Genomic DNA, 22395 nt, shown 5'->3' with positions numbered 1-22395 from the left:
AATTGCCCTCTATTCTCTTTACCTCCTTCGTGTTTCTTGCACAACATAACTTTGATTGTAAAGCTCTAGAGGAACAGGTTTTTGCACCCAATCCTCAGCTAACTTAAACTGGCATAATTCAGGAGTAACTACAGTTATTCTTGTACAAGATCAAAACCAGTCCAGTTCTTTTTGCAGTACAAAATCTGTGGTTTGCTGAAAGAAGAAAATGATCAAAGATGTGAACAGTAGAGCCAGCTGAGAAAGGAGAATGTTTTGGTTTTTTTTTTCTTCCAAATGTCAATATTTTTTGGCTAGTTATTTAAGTAATGGAAAATAATAGTTTGAGGAAGAAAAATTTTGCATGGTATCTAGATATTTGGTATCGTGATGCAAAATTTTATGAAAGAAAACAAAAGCTGGAAAACTCCCATGAGCTGAAGATAGTGCTGATGCTGTCTGTAGTGGCATTTGGTATTATCAGAGCAAAAACATAATACAGCAGTGATGGGTTGTGTGGTTTCACTTGTTCAAGAACACTGACTGAACTCCAATGAATGATGTCAAATGGATGGTCAGAGCTGAAAGATACTGCTAGTATATCACATCTTAGTGTGGACGATCAGTGCTGGGAGATGGCATTCAGCAGGCAAAATTTCCATATACAGACCTGCAGGACTACAAACCTGGGCTGTAGTGACTAACCCTTGGTTGTGTTCATGATCTTGAGGAATATGGGCCTGGCAAAGACTAAAGTCAGGAGCCTGAACTTTGGGAGAGCTAACTTTCAGATGTTAAGGAATAATTGGATTGAATGCTCTGGAAAACTGTCCTTAGAGACAAAAATAAAAAGCAGAACTGGCAGCTCTCTAAGGACACCTTTCTGACAGTACTAGAGCTCTCCATCCCACAGCACCAGAAATTAAGTGGAGGAGGCAGGAAATCAGCATGGCTGATCAATGACCCCCTGGTCGAACTGACGGATAAGAGTGACACGTATAGTTAGTGGAAGCAGAGATGCGTGGCCTGGGAACAATACAGGGATGATGTATAGATATGTAGAGGTCAGGTCAGGAAAGCCAATGTATGGAACTGAACTTTATACTGGTTGTGAAAAATAACAAGAAGGGATTCCACAGATACATTCGTCTGAAGAAGGCTAAGGAGAATGCCCCCCTCTGATAAATGAAAAGGGAGAACTGACTACAACAGGCATGGAGAATGCTGAGGTACTGAGCAAGTTATTTGCCTCGATCTTCACTGTCAAGTAGGCTTCCCAGAGACCATCTCATGAGACAGAATGTGTACAGCTGTGCTGGGCCATACAACATGCACCCAAGGCTCTTGAAGGAACTGGCTGATGTAGTTACAAAACTACTGACCACCATATTTGAAAAATCAAGCAAAGTCCCCAGTGACTGGAGAAATGGAAATATCCTTTGCATTTTTAAAGAGGGGAGAGAGGAAGACCTGGGAAACTACAGGCTGGTGAACCTCACCTTTGTGACTGGGAAGATGGTTCTGGAAAATCCTCCTGAAAACTATATTAAGGCACATATGAGATGAGGAGGTTATCCGAGACAGCCAGCATATCTTCACCAAGGGAAGATTGTGCCTGATCAATCTGGTGGCCTTCTGTGATAGAGTGATGGCATTGGTGGACAAAGGAAGGGCAACTGATGTTGTCTACCTGGACTTCTGCAAGGCCTTTGATATGGTCCCACAGCACATCCTTATCTCTAAATTGGACCCTCACAGAATCACAGAATGACCTGGATACCTGAGTTGGAAGAGACCTCAAGGATCATTAAGTTCCAACCCCCAACATAAACAAGTATTAGACTGAAAGTGGTTCTGCTATATCTGCAGGTACTGGTGCAACACCTGCAGCTCCTAGGAACCCTTAAATACTAGCCATTCTCTGCAGCTTGATTGCCTAAATAGTCAGAGAGCATACATGTAGCTCACTGAGGTGTGTGCAAAACAATCAGTATGCTGGCAACTAAGCAAGAGAGCTAGGGAAGCTGCTGATATGATACAAGGCCAAAGTGCGCCTTTGTGCCAAACTGCAGGCTGCTGTGGTGGGAGAAGGTGGGAAGAGAGTGGAACACCAGACACTGGCTGGATTTATCTTCCAGATGAATATTGGTACAAGTTGACTCTTGTGTGACCAGAGAGGCTTCGTTTGTTTCTAGTCATGGTTACGAAACATGGCTATGAAACATGGAAATCCTGGAAATGAAATGAATTATGTAGAGCCTTCACCGGTATAATCTAATGCAGTGTTGTGTGACTTGCTGGTTTCAGTAAATTTGAAGTTTTATGTGCAGTCTGTCCTTCCAAACTCATTTGAGGAAAGCCGAGGATCTTGATTTCCGTAAGCATTCTCGTCCTCAGATAGTCTCAAGGAGTTTTGACCAAGCACCCTGCTAGCCCCTGACACTCAACAACATGCCTGTGAGAGCAGGTCAGCAGCAGAGGTGCCCTGATCTGGGAGGCCGTGTGCCCTTCTGAGAGGTGCCCTCAACATGCAGATGCCCAGCCAAGGTAGTCATGAGAAAGTGGATAGAGTATGAGCAAGTTAAACTTCAAAGCCCACAGTCAGGCTAGCTTGGCATCTTTCCTTTTGACCACGGTGGTTCAGATATTAAGCTGATAAAGATCTTCCTAGAAAGAAAAGGCCCTTCTGTGTTTTCCATCACCCAACAGTGTTGGCAGGAGCTATATTCTGCAACACTATACTGTAATCTGAATCGGGACTGAAGTGCGTCAGCAGACAGCATATGGTATGTTTATTATTCTACTCTTCACAACCCTGCCTGTGGGGAAAGGGAAATGTTGGGGTTTTAGGTCAACCACTGGACCAGTGGGCAGCACTGATAAGTGACATGTCTTCACCGCACAGTAACTACTGCTTTATAGCTTATATAGTGGTCTTGAGTCACCAGAAATGTATATACTTCAGACAAAAAATGTTTTAGGGACTTTTTTTTTTAATATAAGAAATCACTTATTATTTGTTAATCAAGCACTCTGTTGAACTCTTTACGCTTGTAAAACTCATACAGGCCAAGGTACATTTGAACCACATAAATACAGTAATTCTTTTCTGCTATTATTGTTAGCAACAAGAACTTCTACACTTCTGGTACATGCATGTATTTCAGAAGGAGTTGGGTGGAAGGAATATTCGTACTGAATCTAAGTTCTTATTATTCTCTTTACTGAGTTGTAATCTGCTTTATGAATACCCTGCTAAAGCAGTGGTTCCTGGCCTTGTTGGCTGCTGGCAGCAATAAATACTGAAGGGTTCATCTGCCATCCCTCCACACAAGCAGGGCTGATTGCAGAAAATCCTGCACCTGTGAGCATCACCAGAGGCACCCTGTGTGCCAGAGGATCATTGCTGCTGCATGGGCACAAGGAGGTCTGAGTGGTCCCCATTCCAGGGGCATGATGGATCCCACTCTTCTTCCCCAGGGAGCTGCCTTTGGCTTCCCATGAAGTTCCTGGCTCCCTCCGGGCCCCTCTGGCTTACAGGTTTAAACTTGAAACTACTAACTATAAATTGAGAGTTAGAGTCTTCTGATCTTATTTGTTAACTCTCAAAATCAGTTTTCTGAAGTGTCATAGCTACCATACTCGGCAGGGAAAATCTTGAAACTCCTACGCAGGCCTGTATCTTCATGTAGACACCCAGCTTGTCATTTGCATGGCTGAGGTCAGTGGCTGAGTACCCAGCGCTTCCTGCTTATGGGGACACTGTTGTGCTAGAAGCACGGTTTGGTTCCCAAGGACCCAGAGTGGTAGAAGACTGCCCAGCCTACTCCCTCAGCAACTTCTGCCCTGACCAGGTCACGCTTTTGGAAAGTTGAAGGTTTCATACGCCCACTTGTGCAGACTCATCCCGGTAGTCAGGCAGGGTTTGCTCCCTCCCACATGCTGCTACTATGCAGCCTCAGCCCTACGTCCCCTTCACCCCTAATCCATGTGCTGCCAGGTGGAGAAACTGACTGTGGGAGATGCTGGGCCACGAGGCTGGAGCAGGGTGGTGACAACAGCCTCCCCAGGGCACTACTCTGGGGCATGCTGGTGCTGAGTTTGTTCCCACACATGCTGGAGTGCAACCACTCTCAATCCACACTGCTTGATGCTGAGATGCACCCCTGTGGCTCTGCCCTCACTGGCAGTGTGCTGAGAGCCCCTGTAATGCACGCTGCTGTGGGTAGAAAGCACCAGAGAACCTCAACCAACCAACCAATGGATGTGTGTTCTGTAGCGTCATTATTTCATTAGGGCTAATCCATTTTATAGGATAAAATGTACAAGAAAAAAATTAATAAAAGGTTGCTAGGACAGTGAGAGGAGTGGGCTGGATCAGCTCAACCCAGCCAGAAGCCTTGGAAAGAGTCCAGGGAGACAGGAAAGATCCATGAGGAGTTTCCTGCAAAGAAATCATTCAAGAAATTGGGCAGAGGCAGCAAGTATGTGATGACTGTGTTGCTCTGCTTGGGTGGGGGGAGCCACCGCCTGGGAAAGCAGCCCAGCCTGGGGGCTTGGAGGGGGGAGGAAAAAAGAAGGCCCAGTTTGGATCGGTCTGATTCCAGATAATATGTGGTTTGTATTTTCTAAGCAGAAAGCTAAAAATTAAAAAAAGAAATAAAAATAATAATCTAATGTTGGAGGAAATGTCATTTTTTCCCATTAGAAACCAAAACAAACCAGACCATAAAACCCCTAAGCCTTGCAGTTAAAAAGCCAAGCACTGACATATTTTCTGGTGAGTTGCAGAGAGCTCTATTCTCCCTCAGTGCCATGAAATCAGTGTGATTGGGATGTCCCCTGGCTGGACAAGGCCAACACTGTGCTGAGTTCCAAGATTCCACTAAGGGCATCCTTTGGTGGGTGAGGTTTCACACTCAGCACTCGGCCTTTGGCACCACAGGGCAGCTGCCCTAGCAGGATATGTAGTCATAGAATCAAAGACTCATAGGGGCTGGAAGGGACCTCTAGAGATCATCAAGTCCAACCCCTCTGCTAAAGCAACCTCCTTAACAGTAGGTTGCACAGGAAAGCATCCAGGCAGACATGTAGGACATTCACAGCTGGGCAAACTGAGCAGCAGCCCTGGGCTTGGATGGCTCTATCTCTGACACTGCTCCCAGCTTGACATTATGTTATTTCCAGCCCAGAGGCTCTGGGCCAGTGATGCTGGAAGGAAACTGGGTGCAGGAGCTGTGGGTGTGAAATCAGTTCAGAAGAAGCACTGGAAACTGATGCTGATGGCATTTTTGAAAACTTTTTCCCTGTGTTATTTAAAAAAAAAAAAAAAAAAAAAAAGGGATTTCCTAAAATGACTGAAAATGAATTTGCCACATCTGCAAATAACGGCTTGTGGGTTGCCTATATCTGCAAGTTGGTAGGAATAGCTCCAGTCAGCAACTTTCTGATTTAAATGACAAAACCCCGTGTGCCCACAGGCTGTGGTAAGTGCCAGGTATACCACCAGTCGCCTTACATCCCAAATGCTCAACCACTGAATTGTTTAAGCTCCATGAGCTTACACTCTCTTTGGCCAAAAAAGAGTTGTTTTTGGAATTAAGAATGGTTTGTAATTAAAGCCAGCAGCATGAGAATCTGTAACTGATCTGCATTGAACAAATTATTTGGCTACCTGTAGAAAATCAAAACCTTCTAATTTTTTTGGAAAGAGGTTCATAAGATTAAATAAGAAAAATATTAACTTGCTGAGAAAGAGGAAACAATGCTGGCGAATTAAAGAAAGCAAATGGGTCAGCGTATGCAAAAGTGGGGAAAATAAGACTAGGATCAGTTTGATGAACAGTCCATTTGGTAATCGTGGCATAAAATTAGACCATTGTTGAAAGAAGCAGTTCTAGGTACTAAGAAGATCTTACATTGTTGACCTTGACACTCCACAGTAATGTGCTTGATGAGAGAGATTTTATTTTTACTGAAACATATTTCACAAATTTACAGTGATGATTGGAATTAAAATACACACATGGTAAAGGAGAGCTCAGGCAATGCTTTAAGGCAGTGCAGTTCTGTCCAAGAAATTTAACTGCTTGAAATTTGCCATTTTCAGCTGTCAAAGGCGTGACTCCAGGAAGGGTATTAAGTCAAACAGTACCAGATGGGTGTGTGGGATTCACCTTATGCTTTAGTTATGAATGAAAGTAGTCAGCAAGGGGTTTGCTATAGACTCTTTTTGCTTGAAGAGCTCTGGTCAAGATGTGGTTAACGCAGCCATGCTTAGGCCTGCTGTGTTTTGACGAGATTTGTTGAAATGAGAGGAAGCTCACAGGAAGCCAGGTAGCACAATGTCTGAAGTATGTTGCTTAAATGAATTCAGCATGTGACCAGACATTTTGCTCTGGTATAAAGGATGCCACTGTCTCTGGAAGATACATAGAATGTGTGACAGCATTTTCAGTGTTTTTCTTTTTCCAGGAACCTCATCAACAACAAGGCTCATGCTGTCCACATGAGGAGCAATTTCACTATTTCCAACCTGCAAACAGGGAAGCAGAGAATTCTGATTGATGTCTAAGGAGTTGGGCTGTATCTGAGCTTGAAGAGGTTTGGAGCACATGTCTCTTCTAAAGGGAGGAGGGTTTCGGCAGTAGACTCACTGAAGCCTGGTGTGATAGAGCGAGCAACATGTGTCACCCTATACTCACAGGAAAACAAATGCAATGCAGAGGAAGGTCCTTGTTCATCAAAGACTTAAATACACATTTGCGCCTTCTTTCATGGTGTAGAAGGGAATTCAGTGAGTGTCACACATCACACTGGTCACACGCACCTCAAAGCCAGTCATCCCTCTCTGCCCATCTGTGAGCAGCCCTCCCTCCAGCCTAACCAAAATGTCTCTTGAATGTGCTGCACTGAAGAATGCAGATCCAAAGCCCACCCTTAGCAACCCACACATTTCAGAAATAGTTCAAGGGGGAGCAAGAGAAATTGTTGTACAAGCAGTCTACATAGATGCAAGTAATTTGCTGCATAAGGTAGCTTGCTTTCCCACTTCAAATTCATCCAGAGTGCTCTTTTTAATAGTCTGAATTATATATGGCAGAAGACTTTTTGAACACAGTTGTAAGGGCTGTGCTTACAGTCAAAGCATTGTGGCTTTTTGGTTTTGCTTTGTTTTCAAAAGGGTTCAGTGAAAAGTGTTTTCATAAATTGAGAGCAACAACCATAGCACACGTTTGAAAACAAGATAGTCTCATACAGGAAATATTTTTGCTTTCATTTTATTTTATGCATACATATACAAGAGATGCATAATCTTCCATTATCCAGACTTAAAGGTAACAAGTTTTTTTTGTTTGTTTTGTTTTTTTTATATAGTTAAAGAGGAAAATAAAAATAAAGGTGAAGGAGATGCAACGTATCCAAACCAAACAATTGAAAATTTTGCTAAAATTACTGCTGAAATGCAAACATGATGGAGGATGTGTGTGTGTTGTTCTGTACCAAAAAAGCCTCACCCATGGTATTTATGCAAATGAAAAATAAAATGCTTTGGCATAACCAAAGATTCCTCCATGCATACTTTGTCGACATTTTTGAAACCTTAGATAATGAAATCTGATAATTATATCACATATCAATTTCTTTCCTTGGCAGCAATGTCTTTAAATGCAGGGGGGGGGGATAAAGAAGAGTGTGTTGACAAGAGACTTTTCTTCCATACTACGATGGTTCTATTAGTAGGATGCAGAAGGATGCTTCAAATAGAAGAGATGGAGTTATATGTTCATATATATGTATATGATGTAAAAATGCACATTTTATATGAGAAAGGAAGATTTGTCAAGATAATGTAAAATGAACAACTCTAAGACTAGCTTCCAGCAAAACATTTTGCTTTATTGGATCTATTTTCTAGCTACAAGTCAAGCTGACATCTGTCAAGCTTTTTACTTTTCATATGGCAGCCTATAAGAAATGTTTCATGCAACGTCTACAATGGTAAATACAGGGTAAATAACTGGGATTAAACAGGTGAGCAATAACAGACTATTACAGGGACCAATAACAGCATATTATGTACATATAGCCATATTATATTCTCATGTCTTCACAGAAATGTGCAAATATGATAAATATGGCTTTCTTTTTTTTTTTTTAAATTTTATTTTAATAAAGAAAGTAAGACATAATTATGCAGAATAATGTTTTAAAATGCTTAATAGGGTTTCACCTTTTTGTGAAACCTGTTAAATCTTTACTGTGTTATGGTTAATGAGTCACCTCAGCACGGAGGTGTAGTTCAGGCCTAGTTCCAGAAGGGGGCACGGATTCCTAAGGCACAATATTAATGTTAAACATTCTTTAATTTAAGTCATGCTATATTTTATTTATTTTTATTTTTGGTTATAAGAAATAATACGTTGTTGCTATTTATATAATAAGCAGTTAATTGTAAAAAATACAATGTTGAAGGCTACACTACATGCCTATCTGTAGCTTCAAAGATATTAGCTAATCTGAAAACACACTATACAGCGCTTCATATTAAACCCTCGTGGTTTTTTGGTAATATTCTTATTCATACATGTAGCGGAGAATTATAAGGCTTCTGCGGAATAATAATATTATAACTGAACAAATATTTTACACTCTTCCATACTGGTATTTACAGTTACTTTAACTCATAATTTGCCATTTGGTAAATAACATGTATTCTATATGCATCCTCCTTGCCTATGTAAAGTGCTTGCTTAACTGCATGAGGAAAGAAAATGCATACCTGCTTTAGGTTCAACAAACCCTCAAAAGAAGTTGCGGAAATATTTGTTGTGGATCTGAAATGTATTATCAGAAATTGAAATTATTGCTAAACTCGGTGCCCTGACCAGGCAATCATCTATATTATTTGTCATATATAAATATATGCATATATACTAGTATGTATGTACATGCATACACATTCATCTATCACGTAATAGATAGATTTCAATTTTTTGTCCATCAACCTTTTCTATTTTGTGCTATTCAACTCACTTGTGCTATGACTGAAGCCAGATTAAAATTAAAATCTTAACATGCTACTACTAACAACCCTATGATTCATTAGCACATAAAGACAATATGCTAAAGAAAGCTGAGATGATGACAAATGAAGAGATTTTGAAATGCACTGAGAATAAGGCAATAGGCTATACATTACAACAAAGCAAACGCAAAGAAGTTCTGGAATTCATAATCACATCTTTCTGGATAGGGATTTCACTCCCTACTTTGCTGCACAGTCTTAAGCGTCTTTACAATGTCACTCTCCAGAATGCAAGCTCTACATCTACCAACACTTTTAATGGTAGCAAATTCAAAGCTTATTTAAAATGCCCTGATGCCACAACCTGGTAAAATAAGGCACTTCCAGGGCTCTATTCCAGTGGAGCCATGCCGAAAAGATCAGCACTGGGAAGAAGCACTCAAGGGTTTGCTGAGTTTTCTAGTTTTGTCCCATGAAACGCGCAGTCTTGGAGTATACTCCCCCTTCTTTCTTTTGAGATGATTTTCTTTAAAGCTATTTCATCAGTTGAAGTTGAGGAACTACTTTTTTGCAAGTAAGAGGTAAATCTTCAGTTCCCGACATTCAGTAATGTGGAAGATCAGAGTGCTACCAGGTTAACATCTTCAGTTCTTTCGGAATCTGTGCACTCGAGTTGATCATGCCAGCTAAGTCAAAAGTGTGTGGATTTCGTAGTAGGCCCATATGGAAAGCTATGAATGGACATTGGTACTGGAAAGATCATTCCTTATAATTTCATTTACTGCAAAGAAAAAACACAGGAAAAAATGACTCAATTAGCATCACAGTGTTGCAGGAGAGTCTCTTCAGAACTGCCCTGCAAACCTGCATCCACTTGATAGTTTCAGTGCAGTTCTGAACATTAAGCAAAACATCATGAGACAGCTAGTAAAGGCTGATCACTGTGCAAAACAGCAATATTAACCAAGGTTATTAACATGCTAAATACTCAGTAACACCAGACATCACAAGAACAGCAGCATCCTGGATAATTGATTGCATCAAACATATTTAACATTTTCAATCACTTACATTTCCTCTAGAATTGGCTCTGAAAAACAGAGAGAACCACAGGAAATCACAGAATCAAAAGAGCCCTTTGGAACGTACGTTAGTCATCGTATGTGCTAATGGCTCAAAGCTGTCAGCTGAACTGGGCATTTGAGCAGCAATGCCTGGGTAGGATATGATTTCACATCTACTATATGCCAGCATTAAAACAAAACAAAACAAAAACCTCATGTGTGCTTGCCCATTCCTCATAGCTGGTAACATGTATAAATGCATAAACCCCTTTCATAGTGCCCAGCACACATGGACATACAGCCTTTGCTCCCATCTGCACAGACAGGTAGGAAGAGCGAGAACATTAAAACCCTTGGCAAGAGTTAGAGAAAAGATTCAACAAGGTCCACTATCACAGCATCAGACCGTCAGACTTCATCTTTGCTGATAAAGTGATGTTTTCTTTATTCACGAGCCTTCTTTCATTCTTTTCTCCCTCCCCTGTAGATCATCAAGCAATAGTTTCCCACACTCACATTATTTCCATTTATCAGCTTGTGATTTTTGGCAGATGGACAGGAAATGACAGAACCTGGCAAAGGTCGTCTACAGTGGACTACACATCATCCCTTTTATTTCCACCCCACCTCCCTGCAACGACTGCCACCACCTGATTTACATGAAGATAGATGAAATGCCATCAGCAATGCTATCACCACTTCTGAGTGAGAGATGCTGGGAGTGGGAAACACATGCTCACGTCATGGAAGTGCCACGGAAAAGCCCGAGTTTTCCTTTGCCTGGGGCTGCTGTTCACAGCCATCCAGATAAGTCCATCTGTTTACGGGAAAAGACCAAGCCTGCCTAAAACCAACTTCCTGAAACAAGTGGTTGTTTTTTATTTTATATATCTATATGCATATATTTTTATATATGTATATTGCCTATTTTGTTATTTTAGCTCATGAATCAATCAGGATTAATGTCACAGTTCCTGGCCAATGCAACCACTTCTGCCAATGCCATACTTAGAAAGGAAATATTAGTTGCACTTGTAACTAACTACATATTTATGGCAGCAGACTAAGAGCACCATGAAAATGAGATGTAAAGACAAAGCAGTTCAGGAGAGTGTTGCAGAGTTTATCTTTAGTATTGCTGAACAGGGGAAGCAAATTTAAGCAACCAGCCATTCTCTGTGACAAAGACTGCCCTGCCATCCGAACACAGCAAGAAATGCCACCCCACTTATGCGCTGCAAGGTGTCAGACAGCTTTCTGAACTGAATCTTTACCTTGAATGCAAACAGTGCACATTTTCTGTGGGACAGTTCTTCCATGATGCTTTTGTACAGATAGATTATTTGATAACCTTCTCAAACTAACATTGGGTACGAAGCAAAACTTGCAGTGATATCTTTGTGCTGAGTGTAACAGTAAAAACAAATCCTCATGTGGATCAGTCAGTAGTACATTTTTTCCTAACTTTGCACCAAGTTACTGATTTCTGTTCCACCAAATAAAATTAGGATACTATTCAGGGCAATTATCAGACTCTGTATATGATTAAAGACATTAGATAACAAATTTTCACAATGTTTCTATACAGTGTGAAAGTAAAGTATCACTACTGTGTGGACAGGCAGGTGGAGAAACAGAGGTGATCACTACCACAGACAGCGTTTGCATTCAGGTATCTCAAATCTCAGGCTAAATGCTTGGACATAAGCTGAGGTGCTCTAGATTTGTTCAATAAAATTCTCACATATAATATTCCCCAGACTAAGAGCACAAGATTGTCCCTGCTAAAGCGTTTAGAAAAAGTATTTTGGAAGCAACTTGGTGACACAAACACCTAAGAGCTGGAAGTCCATCACCAAAACCAGCTTAGGCCCTTATAGGCAGCATTTCCAGCCCCGCTAGCTGTCCTCAGATGAATTGTCTGGCACTCAAGCCTTGTAGACATGACTTACTCTAGAGGTGACTTTTCATCTGGGAGCCCACCTGCCTTGGTCCACTGCTCATGCTCTCCAGCTCTCAGCAGCCAGATAAAGCTGTCATCAACTTGTAATTTGGTCATTGACACCAACAGGATACAGATTGGATCTTTGGCTTTATTGTTCATTTTTATTATATACTTCATAACAGGTGAATTTCTGCAATCTTGATGACTAAGTTAAATTTGGTGTTCTCACATAACAACATCTGATGACTTTTCAACACCAGTCACTACAAAATGACAGTGTTGAACTGAAGTGTAGCCATTGCCGACAGATCTCAGAGTCAGATTAGTTATGAGTATGCTCAACATCAACTTAATCCACATTGGCTCACAGATAGCAGGGCTGAGACACAGGTCACTGATGTTTCTTCCCCTTTACCCACCATTGCACTTCAGATGCAAAAATTCCCAATAGTGAAATGGAAACAAAGTCACATAGACAGACAAAGTGCAAGCCTCAAGTGGGCGAACAGGTAACTCAGCAAAGCAGCTGATACTGTAGAGGGAAACTGCTCACAGAGAGTGCAAAACACAAGAGCTGAAAGGGGAAGTGCGCCTAGAGCGGGCTTCCCCATGCTGCCCACCAAGGCACCTGAAGCTGGAAGGAAATGCCTCCAGAGATGAGGAGCCTACAGAACAGGCAGCAGGCACACGTGGGCTGTGCATTGGGTGAGGCTCTCTGGGCTCATCTTGAGACATGAAACCTGTCTCCTACAGCACTCACACGAAGATGCTCCACTCTCACTTCAGGAAGTTGGGCCAAAAATGCACTTTAGTCAAAATAACATGAAAATCTGGATTACATTTCTCAAATACTTTCAGTTTAGACACAGAATTGTCTTCAACGTTTTTTTAATTGTGAATTTCTGGAAAATTTACTCCTTTTATACTCTAAATTTAATTAACCCTGCTGGATGTTAAGGGAAATGTTTTATTTGGAAATTATGTTACTGAAAGACTGATTGTTTGAAACATCCTGTATGTCCATCTGGTCTGTATCTGACAACTGCCAGAAGTCAAGTATTCAGGAAAGAGCACAGGAACCAGGCATGCCTCCAGTGATGCTTTCTTTAACACCCTTACGCCACCTGAGTGCTGGAGGGCTTCAGGAGTAAGAGGAGCTCTGGGTCCTTCTTTCTTGGGAACTTAGATGGTCTTTCTTTCATGAAATTCTCTAATAGTCTTCCAAACCTGTTCTGGCCTTTCTGGTTTCCTGCAGCAATGGGTTCAATGGGTTCCAGTTGAAGGATGTGTTGATGGAAAAAGTACTTTCTCTTGTTTTAAATTTGCTTCTCAATAGCATCGTTCATGTGCCATGTGAACAAGTTGGTTGCTTCCTGTTCAGCATTACATTTGCCATCCATCACTTTCTTTCCCCGTAGTATCCTCAGGGCTCTGCTTGGTCCTGTAGGACCAAGAACTAAGAAAGGTAAAGTATATTGTTGGTGCAGAGAAAATAATTTATATTTTTCTCTTTGGTCCTGCATTACTAACAAAATGTTTATTAAAAAGAAGTAAATCAAAGGGAATCAGCTGCCTTGAATGATCTAGTTTTGGCTTAAAAACCTGTCACTACAACAGGATTGTGTGTGAAACACAGAACAGCAGCACTCAACGCAAGCAACATTTTGGCCTGGTTTTAAATTTCTTTTCTAAAACAAATGCTGGTCTTTGATCCAGCAGTGCTTGGATATATTCATATCAGTAGTACTATTCCAAGAGTAGTTGTGTTTTTCAATGAGTGTAATGTTTTTCAAAAAATAAGGTGGCAAAGTTTTTACACTCATTTTTAAAACATAAACTGAGTATTCATAATCCTCGGTATTATTCTTGTGGGAGAGGAAGGGCATTGTTGCTTTTGTCACTAAAACCTACAGTTCCCCACAATGCCTTCCCACAACTGATATTTTCCATTGTCATGTTCAGCTTTTCCACTGATACAAAATCAAGAAGTAATAGTGCTGAGAAATGCAGGTAACATGTGACCTCTCTACCTGTCAAGGCGTCTGAAAGCGGAACCTTTCCTTTTCTAAACAGCAGATGCCACAATAGCAGGATGTGGTGAGCTGTTACACCCCATTTTAGTTTAATGTGGAGATTTTTTTTTTCTTGTGTTTAATTTCTCTTAAAAATGCCCTTGCAATGGAATTTTTTGCTTAACTAATAAGCAAAATCAGTGACTTACTGATGCGACAGTTTGGGTTCCTGCACAAAACAGGACAACCAGATATATCTGAATAATTCCAGATTCCAAATTTAGATGTGAACTTCAAGGAAATTGAATATTTTTAACATTTGGTGGCTATACATGGATTCTAATGACTGGATAAAGTTCAAAATTCTACAGAATTCTGCTCTCCTATCTGATGACTAATTTGACTATGAGTAGCCTTATGGATTTTGGTTTTAATAAAATAACTGTTCCTATGAGACGCAGTTCTGCCTTCCATCTTAGATATTGATACCACTGAAAACAAAGAAGTTACAAGGTCAGAAGGGCAAAAAGTGGAGAGAAGCTACTTTGCTCTTTGGGCTATACAAAGATGAGAGTCTGGAAGACTTAGCCATGTGTCATTTCATACTCCTACAGGGAAATGTTCCCAAGAGTCTGAAAAAAAAAAAGAAAGGTAAACTGAGAGACATGATTGAAACCACAATTATAAATAAATGTGCCTACAGTTTTGGGAGGGAATGTTGGCACTCTGAAAATACATCCTGTCTATCTCTGTTCATGTTGTTAACGGTGATTATCCCTCTGGCTGCACTCTTGAGCTTCTGCACTATGAATTTACCAATATTCTTACATGGAAATGATGTTTGCCTAGTAGATCCACAGGTGTTCCTCTCCCATGCTTTGAAAGGCAGTGTGGCAGCACTGGCCTCTACTGCACTGTCCCGAGGAGTGGTCTACGCTCCAGTCTGACCTTCCTTTAGCTCCCATTTTGCCAGGTAGATTAAAGCCTAATTTAAACAAGAAGCAGGTCCTTTCTTAACTGTATGAAATACAAAAGTGCTCTCTATTCACAGAAGCCTTTATTGCACAAACAACAACCAAACAAACAAAAAGACCCACGCCTTTTAAGTAATCTTGAGGGGCTTCTGGAAGAGAAACTCTGATGTTAATATGGATCTTCCACTTTCACCCATTACTTTTCTCTCCTTTTTTAATTAAGGCTCTGGTGTCTGGTTAGAATAAGCCTCGAACTGTTCACATATCACACCCCAAAGACTGTAAGTCAAAGATCATCTTTGACTTCAATTCACTTCTGCAGTGTCCCACAGAGGTTTGGACAATGAGTATGCATAATGGTGCTGTGGGCTGCTCTTAGCTCTTGCGTTCCTTTTCAATAGTACACTTTACTTGCATCCTGCCCTTACTGCACGGAATTCATCCAGAGACTGTCAGGTCACTGGGAGAAGAAAGAAGTCCAGTGGAGGTTTCCAGAGGAAAGTCTTCAGGGCTCATATTCATTGGGAGAGTTTCTGCTGTTCTCCACTGCATTCTTCTTTATGTAGTGTGATAAAGGTGAAGCCAAATAGCACTGAAAGGTTTGGAGCACAGCAGACTCCTTGTGATTAATAGCATATGCACATCTGCTTGTTTCTACCAGACAATGATGGTGTACACTCAGTGCTATGAAGGCACTCTTCATTCAGGCTGTTTTCATAGAATCAAAGGATGGCTTGGGTTGGAAAATACCGCAAGGATCATCAAGTTCCAACCACCCTGCTACAGGCAGGGTTGCCAAATGCAAGATAAGCACTAGATGAGATTGCCCAGGGCCTGGCCTTGAACACCTCCAGGGATGGGGCATCCACAAGCTCTCTGGGCAACCTGTTCCAGCACTTCATCACATCACCACCCTTTCAGTAAAAAAAAACTTACCCCCGATCTAAATCTCCCTTCCTTTCGTTTAAAACCATTCCCCCTTGTCCTATCACTATCTACCAGTTTTAGTTTCTCATTGGTGGGAACAGGCAAGGCACCTCCACAACTGACAGATCAACTTTTCCTTGTTACTTCTTGAGCACCTGTGACCACTGTAGACCACTGTCTCCATGATGGAGCAGAACTGAAGCAAAAAGATCAGAATAATGTAATGCTCTCTCATCAAAAAGGAACAAAAAGTGACCTGCTCTGCTCTGACTGGTGCACTCATCATGGAAAATACAAAAATACCAGCTGCATCTTTCAAGATACAAGTGTGAAAAGCCTGTGTGAATAATACTCTTCGTTGCTCAAATGGGCAGAACTAAGCAACCAATGCAATGCCATGTTTGAACTTCATGGCCTGGCTCTGGTCAATCTGCATATCTCTGTCTCACATTTGAACAATCTTCAGAAAAGAGGAGCAGTCCAGGTAGCAAAACTGTCTAATTTTTGACTTTCAATAGAATCTATTAGTGTTAGACAAGACTTACAACTACAGAGGCTTCCAGGCCAGTGACATCCTCATGTACTGCGTTGCACAGTGCAAACATACCCCAAAGTGCTTTGCCTCCAATGGTTCACTGGCCACAAGCATCTTGGAGAAAGAACCACGTTTTCTTCTCCATTAGGCACAGCTCTGAACCTGCTGTCACTATGTAGCATATGAATGGTGATACAGAAACACAACTCTGGAGGGAGTTTGACATTAACATAATGCTACCAGTAACGTAGTGTGACATTCACTTTGATGTCTTCAATTACTGCCCTGAAGTTTTTCCACAAATGATGACACACCTTGCTCCATCAAGCTTCTGTGCTTCTGTAAGCCCTTTTATTTCAGAACAAATGCCAAATATTAGCATCACTTAAGAGGAATTCAAATTCACTACAGAATCCAGATCACATGAGTAGTTTTTATCTGGGTCCCTACTTACCCTCTACTAATAAACATCTCTTCTCTGACACACATAAGTTGCAACAGACAATACAGACTTAAATTACTTAAGTCACTGAAAAAAAGAGAGTTGCCTTATACAACTTCAAATTTCAAATCAACTACTATGCTAAGAATTAAAAAAAAAAATAAAGGAGAGAGACAAATTCCTGAGATGCCAGTTTGAAATGCAAAACTATAGATTGTGCTCACTGACTTAAAACTGAAACAAAACAAGTTCTGTGAAGTTATGGAAAATATAACTTCACATGTTCCACAAGAAGTCAGATCTTGTATTATCTCAGGTGTCCTGGATGTGTTAAAACCTTAAACTTATTTTTATCTGTTTTACCATAATAAACCATCACCACAGGCCATGCTATTTTTGGAGACTGAGAACGGGACAGTGGAGCAAGTGAGTGACAGCAAGTAGCAAGTTTTTTATAAAGCATGATCCTCCCATACGAATGTAAGCTTGACAGGATGAAAGGTATTGTGCTTAACAGACAATAACATCCTACCTGCTCTGTCCTTTGCCTTGTTTATCTCAGTACCTCCAATCCCCCTTAGCTACCGATCTGTGGAGGGGTGAGGATCCTCACTGCAGCGTGGTGACAACACTGTGGCAGTGGTTTGACTGTGGCTCTTGACTAGGTACTCAGCATGAATCTCATCACACTGCACTCTGGGTATGGACTGTTCATGTCTCCCATAAGCAACCCTGCCAATATCCTCCTGTTCTGCATATACTTAGGGCTGAATCCCTGGCTGCTGGTAACCAACACAGGAGTCAGCAGAGAGGCAGTGATTCTCAGAACAGTGGGTTTGAAAACTTATACTGTTTTTATGGAAGTGCTCACCATTCAGCATTTAAACCAAAGAATCTGAGTCTACAGGGAATTTTTCAGTAGCTCTCACTGAGGTTATCCTTGACTGAAGCTGTTGGGGTCTGGGCTGCACAGGGGCCGCAGGACTAGGCCTGCTATGGTACAAGCCACATTTGACACATACATGCACGCATGAGGGAAGGGCTGGGAAACAGACCACATTTTAACCAAAATTATGTGTTTACGTTCCTAAGAGCATCTGTAAGGGAAACAAAACAGACGTGCTTTACATTTTACGCAAAATTTCCGCACGACAGAAGAACTATGCAAATACTACCTAAGACAGCCAAAACCTGAAGTCAGTATTGCTGGAAGCTTTGTGGGTATGACAGAGGAAAAATAAAGGGAAAGCAGACACTGTTTTGCTAGAAACAAAAGAAATTTGCCCCTCTTGTGTGCAACACAATAATATGAACTCACTGTCATGATCAGCGTTACTTTCCAGTTTAGTGCCCAGCAGTAAAATAATACTGTCAGATGCTGGTGCTCAAAACTCACGAATGATGACCCAAAGCATGACAAGAGTGTATTCAGAATCGACAGAAATTGAAAGCAATTCTTCATTTGCCTGTTCTTAGCCTCCAGTCATCTCAGGCAGCATTTGTCAAACCTCAAACACAGCAAAAGGAAACAACTTTTTACTCTCATAATTCTGATCCTATCCCATTATGGTAACCATCCCCTCCCCAATGCTGAACCTCCTTCCCTGCAGGGTGGGGGGCCTCCAACATGCATGGATCAGCCCTCAGTGCTGGCTCTGGAACATGCTGCTATAAGTTGCACATGAAGCTTACGCCACTTGGCTTGAGAGAAACAATGATGCTGTTGACATACTCGGGCACTTGGAGACACTTTGCTCACCATTTCTGGATCAGTTTATCATTTCTAGCATTTCCATTCTACATCTAAATTATGCACTGGGAAAAGAACTTTCTGTCTAGTTTAAAGAGCTTATCAAGAAATCTCCAACCTCAGTGCTACAAAGACAGCTGAGGACAGTTATGCTAAGAAAAGAATTGATCTTTATTTCTCAGATTCAGTAGGAAGGGTTTTCTCTGCATTCAGAAAAAATGACAGATTAGCTTTAGAAAAAAAATCTGGAGGTACAGTAGGAAAAAGGGGAGCAAGAGAGGATCCAGAATCTGGTTTCAGAGTGTTAAAAAGACAAATAAGACTGAATTTCCATATTGATTATACAATTATAAATCTTTAAAGAAGCTTTTCCAGCATTGCACATGAGCAATTCATCAAAGCATATTAGGTGCCAGAAAAGTTGCATTCAATATAAAGGGGTCATTAAGTTTCTTGTAATTGCACATTACTGAAACTTTTGCTAGTTCTAAATCAAACAAATGGGATGTGCACATATGCTCTTAAATTGACTTTATGGAATAATACTGTGGCCCCTTGTGATCATTTGGAATCCTCCAAAATAAGCCACACTGCACTACTTTTTACTCATGTTCAAATAAAGCAAAGAAATAATAACTGGAGGGAAGAATGACACCTTGGGGTCATGCACGGGCATGACCACAGCAGATAATCACTGAAAGAGTCAGCTCCTTTTCCACTGAATCAACCTCGAAGTCTGACAGACATTAGTCAGTGGGAGAAGCATTGAGCCTCAACACTGGAAACATCCTGGAGACATGTTAAAAGATACAAAAGAGTGTATCTGGTCTGATTCTGAGTAAGGAGGGTGTTTGGTTTTTCAGGAACTGGACCCTACTTGCCCCATTATCATCACCATCATCAGCACCTTTTTCCTTTATAAACCATTTCAGCAGCAAACCTCAAGATGCATGCAGAACAGAAAAGATCAATGTGAAGATGAAAGACCAATGTCAGTATCATTATATTTACCTTCTAGCAAAGTGGGTACCAATGCAAGGGCAATGCTAGGGTGCTCTATAATCTATAATGTGTCTGTGTGCATCTCTGGGAGCAGTGGGAAATGTTATGAGCCCAGATTGGGCCACATTCCCACACAGCCTGCTACAAAGGCTGAGCTCTGTTTTACAGCCCCAAGCTCACAGGGCTTTTTGCTCAAGAAGATACAATGATGGATGCGATGTGACTCACAGAGCAGCCACACTCTGATGATGGGAGAGGAAGGTTGGGTGGGGTTGACAACATTTGATGCAAGCAGAACCAAGGGAGAACCTAGACGTTCCTGAGTTGGTAACCACCAACAAGGTGTTATGAAGTGTTTTGTCCAGTACAGGAGACACAGCAATGAAAGCTATCACATTTAGGCAGCTGCTAAACACTCATATTGCTTCGATGCTAAAGCTGCCTATAGCAAGCAGCTTAAATTAGAGCAGCTGGAAGAATACTCTTATTTACACGTGGTCCCAGAGTGACAGAGCTGCAAATATGGCAAAACATATTTTCTCCTCCTCCTCTCTCCCACACACTGTGTTAAGCCACAGAACTGCTCTTCAGAATGGATTGATAGAGAAAGGTCAACAGACAACACCAGGCACAGCTGCAGGAGTCCAGTAAGAATCACAAGTGCATTCCCAGGGAAGGAGAAACTTTTCCCCTTTGCAGCTTGATTCATGCCACAAAAGCTGTGCTGAGCTCAGTGTTCACCACTAGAGAGAACCTCTGAACTCAGCTGTGGGCCTGCAGATGTGTAATATTTGGCTAAGCATTCAGACACAACGCTGTGATGGGACCCCGCAAACTCCTGAGCTTGCTCAGGTCACGCTTCAGTCTCTGGGCTTAGGCTGGTGCCCTAACACAGTAAAGGGCATTTAAGTGATGTAACAAAAGGAAAAACGTTAACTGCAACAAAGTTTTGGATGAAAGGCTGCACAAGCTGATTGCTGTTCACTCTGCACAGCAGCCTTTCCAGCGCACCACACCTTCTGTAAAGCTGTTACGCGAAACAAATGATTATCTCCAGTAGCTTCCATCTACACACATTTTTGAAATACTTTCATTCCAAACTGTTTTGTGAGGAAACATTATAAAGGATGGAAACCTGGCAGTCAGTCGGATGGAAACCTCTGTTTCCATTTTACAGAATAGGAAAAAAAAAAAAAAAAAAACAACGATAGAAAAATACCTAACATTAGCTACTAAGTAGGGAGATAAAAGATAACTGGAGGCTAGTGTCGGGGAGCACTCTGGGGCTGCATGCATATACCTGCATTTGGACAAGCTTCTGAAGGGTGGGTCGGAGCTGTGTTTGCCACATAAACATCTGGTTAGAAACTGGAGTTGGACAGGCAAAAATTCTGTTTTCTTAAAAACTCACAAAATAAATACCTTTCCTCCCTCCCTTCCCCCCACCAAAGCACGGATGAAAGGCTTCTCTGGTCAAGACACAGAGCAAATATTTACAGGTACTGGGGAGACACCATTTCCTCCCTTTAGGCTTCAACCTAGTGTCTGCCACATAATTTCATCCATTCAATGATTTTTATTTTCCAGCCATCTGCCAAGAGGAAATAACTTTGCTGTATTGGGAGTCTGGGAATCCTAGAAAACAATCTTAAATCCATAAAATAATAGAAGTGCAGTTTTACTGAGCTGTTCAATTCTATTCTGATTTTTATTACAATGTCAACAAGAGTTTAATTTGTTTTAAAGTTTAGGTTCTTAAATCTGAGTGATATACAGTAGTTTACGGCTTGCTGGCAACAGCTACTGTGGAAAAAAAAAAAAAAAAGGAAAGTGCATATAAAGGCAGTTCTAAGTTTGACATTGTGAAAGCAGGGAGCAGTGCCAAGAGCAGCAAACAGCATGGCTTTCCCAATCCTGGCTGGCTTTAGGGACTGCTTGCTATTGACATCAGTCGCTATGGGATACATTTCCCTGCTCTAACAAATTTCATCTGGAGACTGTAATTAAAACAGAAAAGTTTCAAAGTATAATTTCTTTCCCTAAAACATTTACAGATGTTAACTAGGTTGCTAATGGTGTGAGATGTCTGTGGGCAGAAATCTTCCTCCTTATCTGCTGTGTCAGAGTAAGATTTACTTATTAAAACCAGTCGTGAAGGTAGTGTTTTATCTGTGTGTGTCACTGTGGGTGGGGTGGTGGTGGTACTGGTGGTCGTTTTTTTAAGCCTCTAGATGAACTGAAAGCTTAGGAGGTGTTTTTTCTTTATCATTTCCTCTTCTTCTTTTTTATTATTATTTGGAAGTCATCTCCAAAGTTAGCTTGATTGGAAAAGTGAAGGTATTGAATGTGGCTAGCCTAGCAGCTGTCTTTGCCTAGCAGCTAAGAATTACCCTTTCTGAGCTTTACAATTATAATAATAATAGTAGCTGTAATAATAATAATAGTAGCGGTGACGTAAATTTCTTGCTCCAGTGACTTTTCATCAGTCCCTTTGGCTGGTACCCCTTCCTAAGCACTGCTAAAAGCATTCATGGGAGCACACCAGACAAAGGGGAAACCACTCCGCTGTAAGCATACACAGGACACAAGCAGGAGAACACAGGGGTGGCTGAGCAGTAAGGATGCAGCTCCTTGGGAGCAAGGGGTTTCTCTAGCAGTGAAGGCAGGTGCTGCTCATGTACCAGCTGTATCCCTGTGCAGGCTATGTGCCTGCTGGGCTGCACAAGGGGCTTGTCCC

At 41.4% G+C, this 22395-nt stretch overlaps 1 protein-coding gene across 4 annotated transcripts in view; it reads right to left on the bottom strand.

The window, feature by feature from the left end:
- Positions 1–7243: 7243 nt before the first annotated feature.
- NFATC1 (nuclear factor of activated T cells 1) overlaps positions 7244–22395 on the bottom strand; it is a 111900-nt gene continuing 96748 nt past the window's right edge. For all 4 annotated transcript variants that reach the window (XM_015854787.2, XM_015854791.2, XM_015854793.2 and 1 more), the window contains one exon: positions 7244–9788. In XM_015854787.2, the coding sequence (XP_015710273.1) occupies positions 9739–9788 (50 nt within the window). In that variant the 3' untranslated portion in view covers positions 7244–9738. The remainder of the gene's footprint in view (positions 9789–22395) is intronic.

This window comes from Coturnix japonica, chromosome 2, assembly GCF_001577835.2.
Source record: "Coturnix japonica isolate 7356 chromosome 2, Coturnix japonica 2.1, whole genome shotgun sequence".
Classification (NCBI taxonomy): domain Eukaryota; kingdom Metazoa; phylum Chordata; class Aves; order Galliformes; family Phasianidae; genus Coturnix; species Coturnix japonica.
This window is presented reverse-complemented; position numbering and strand designations above follow the sequence as displayed.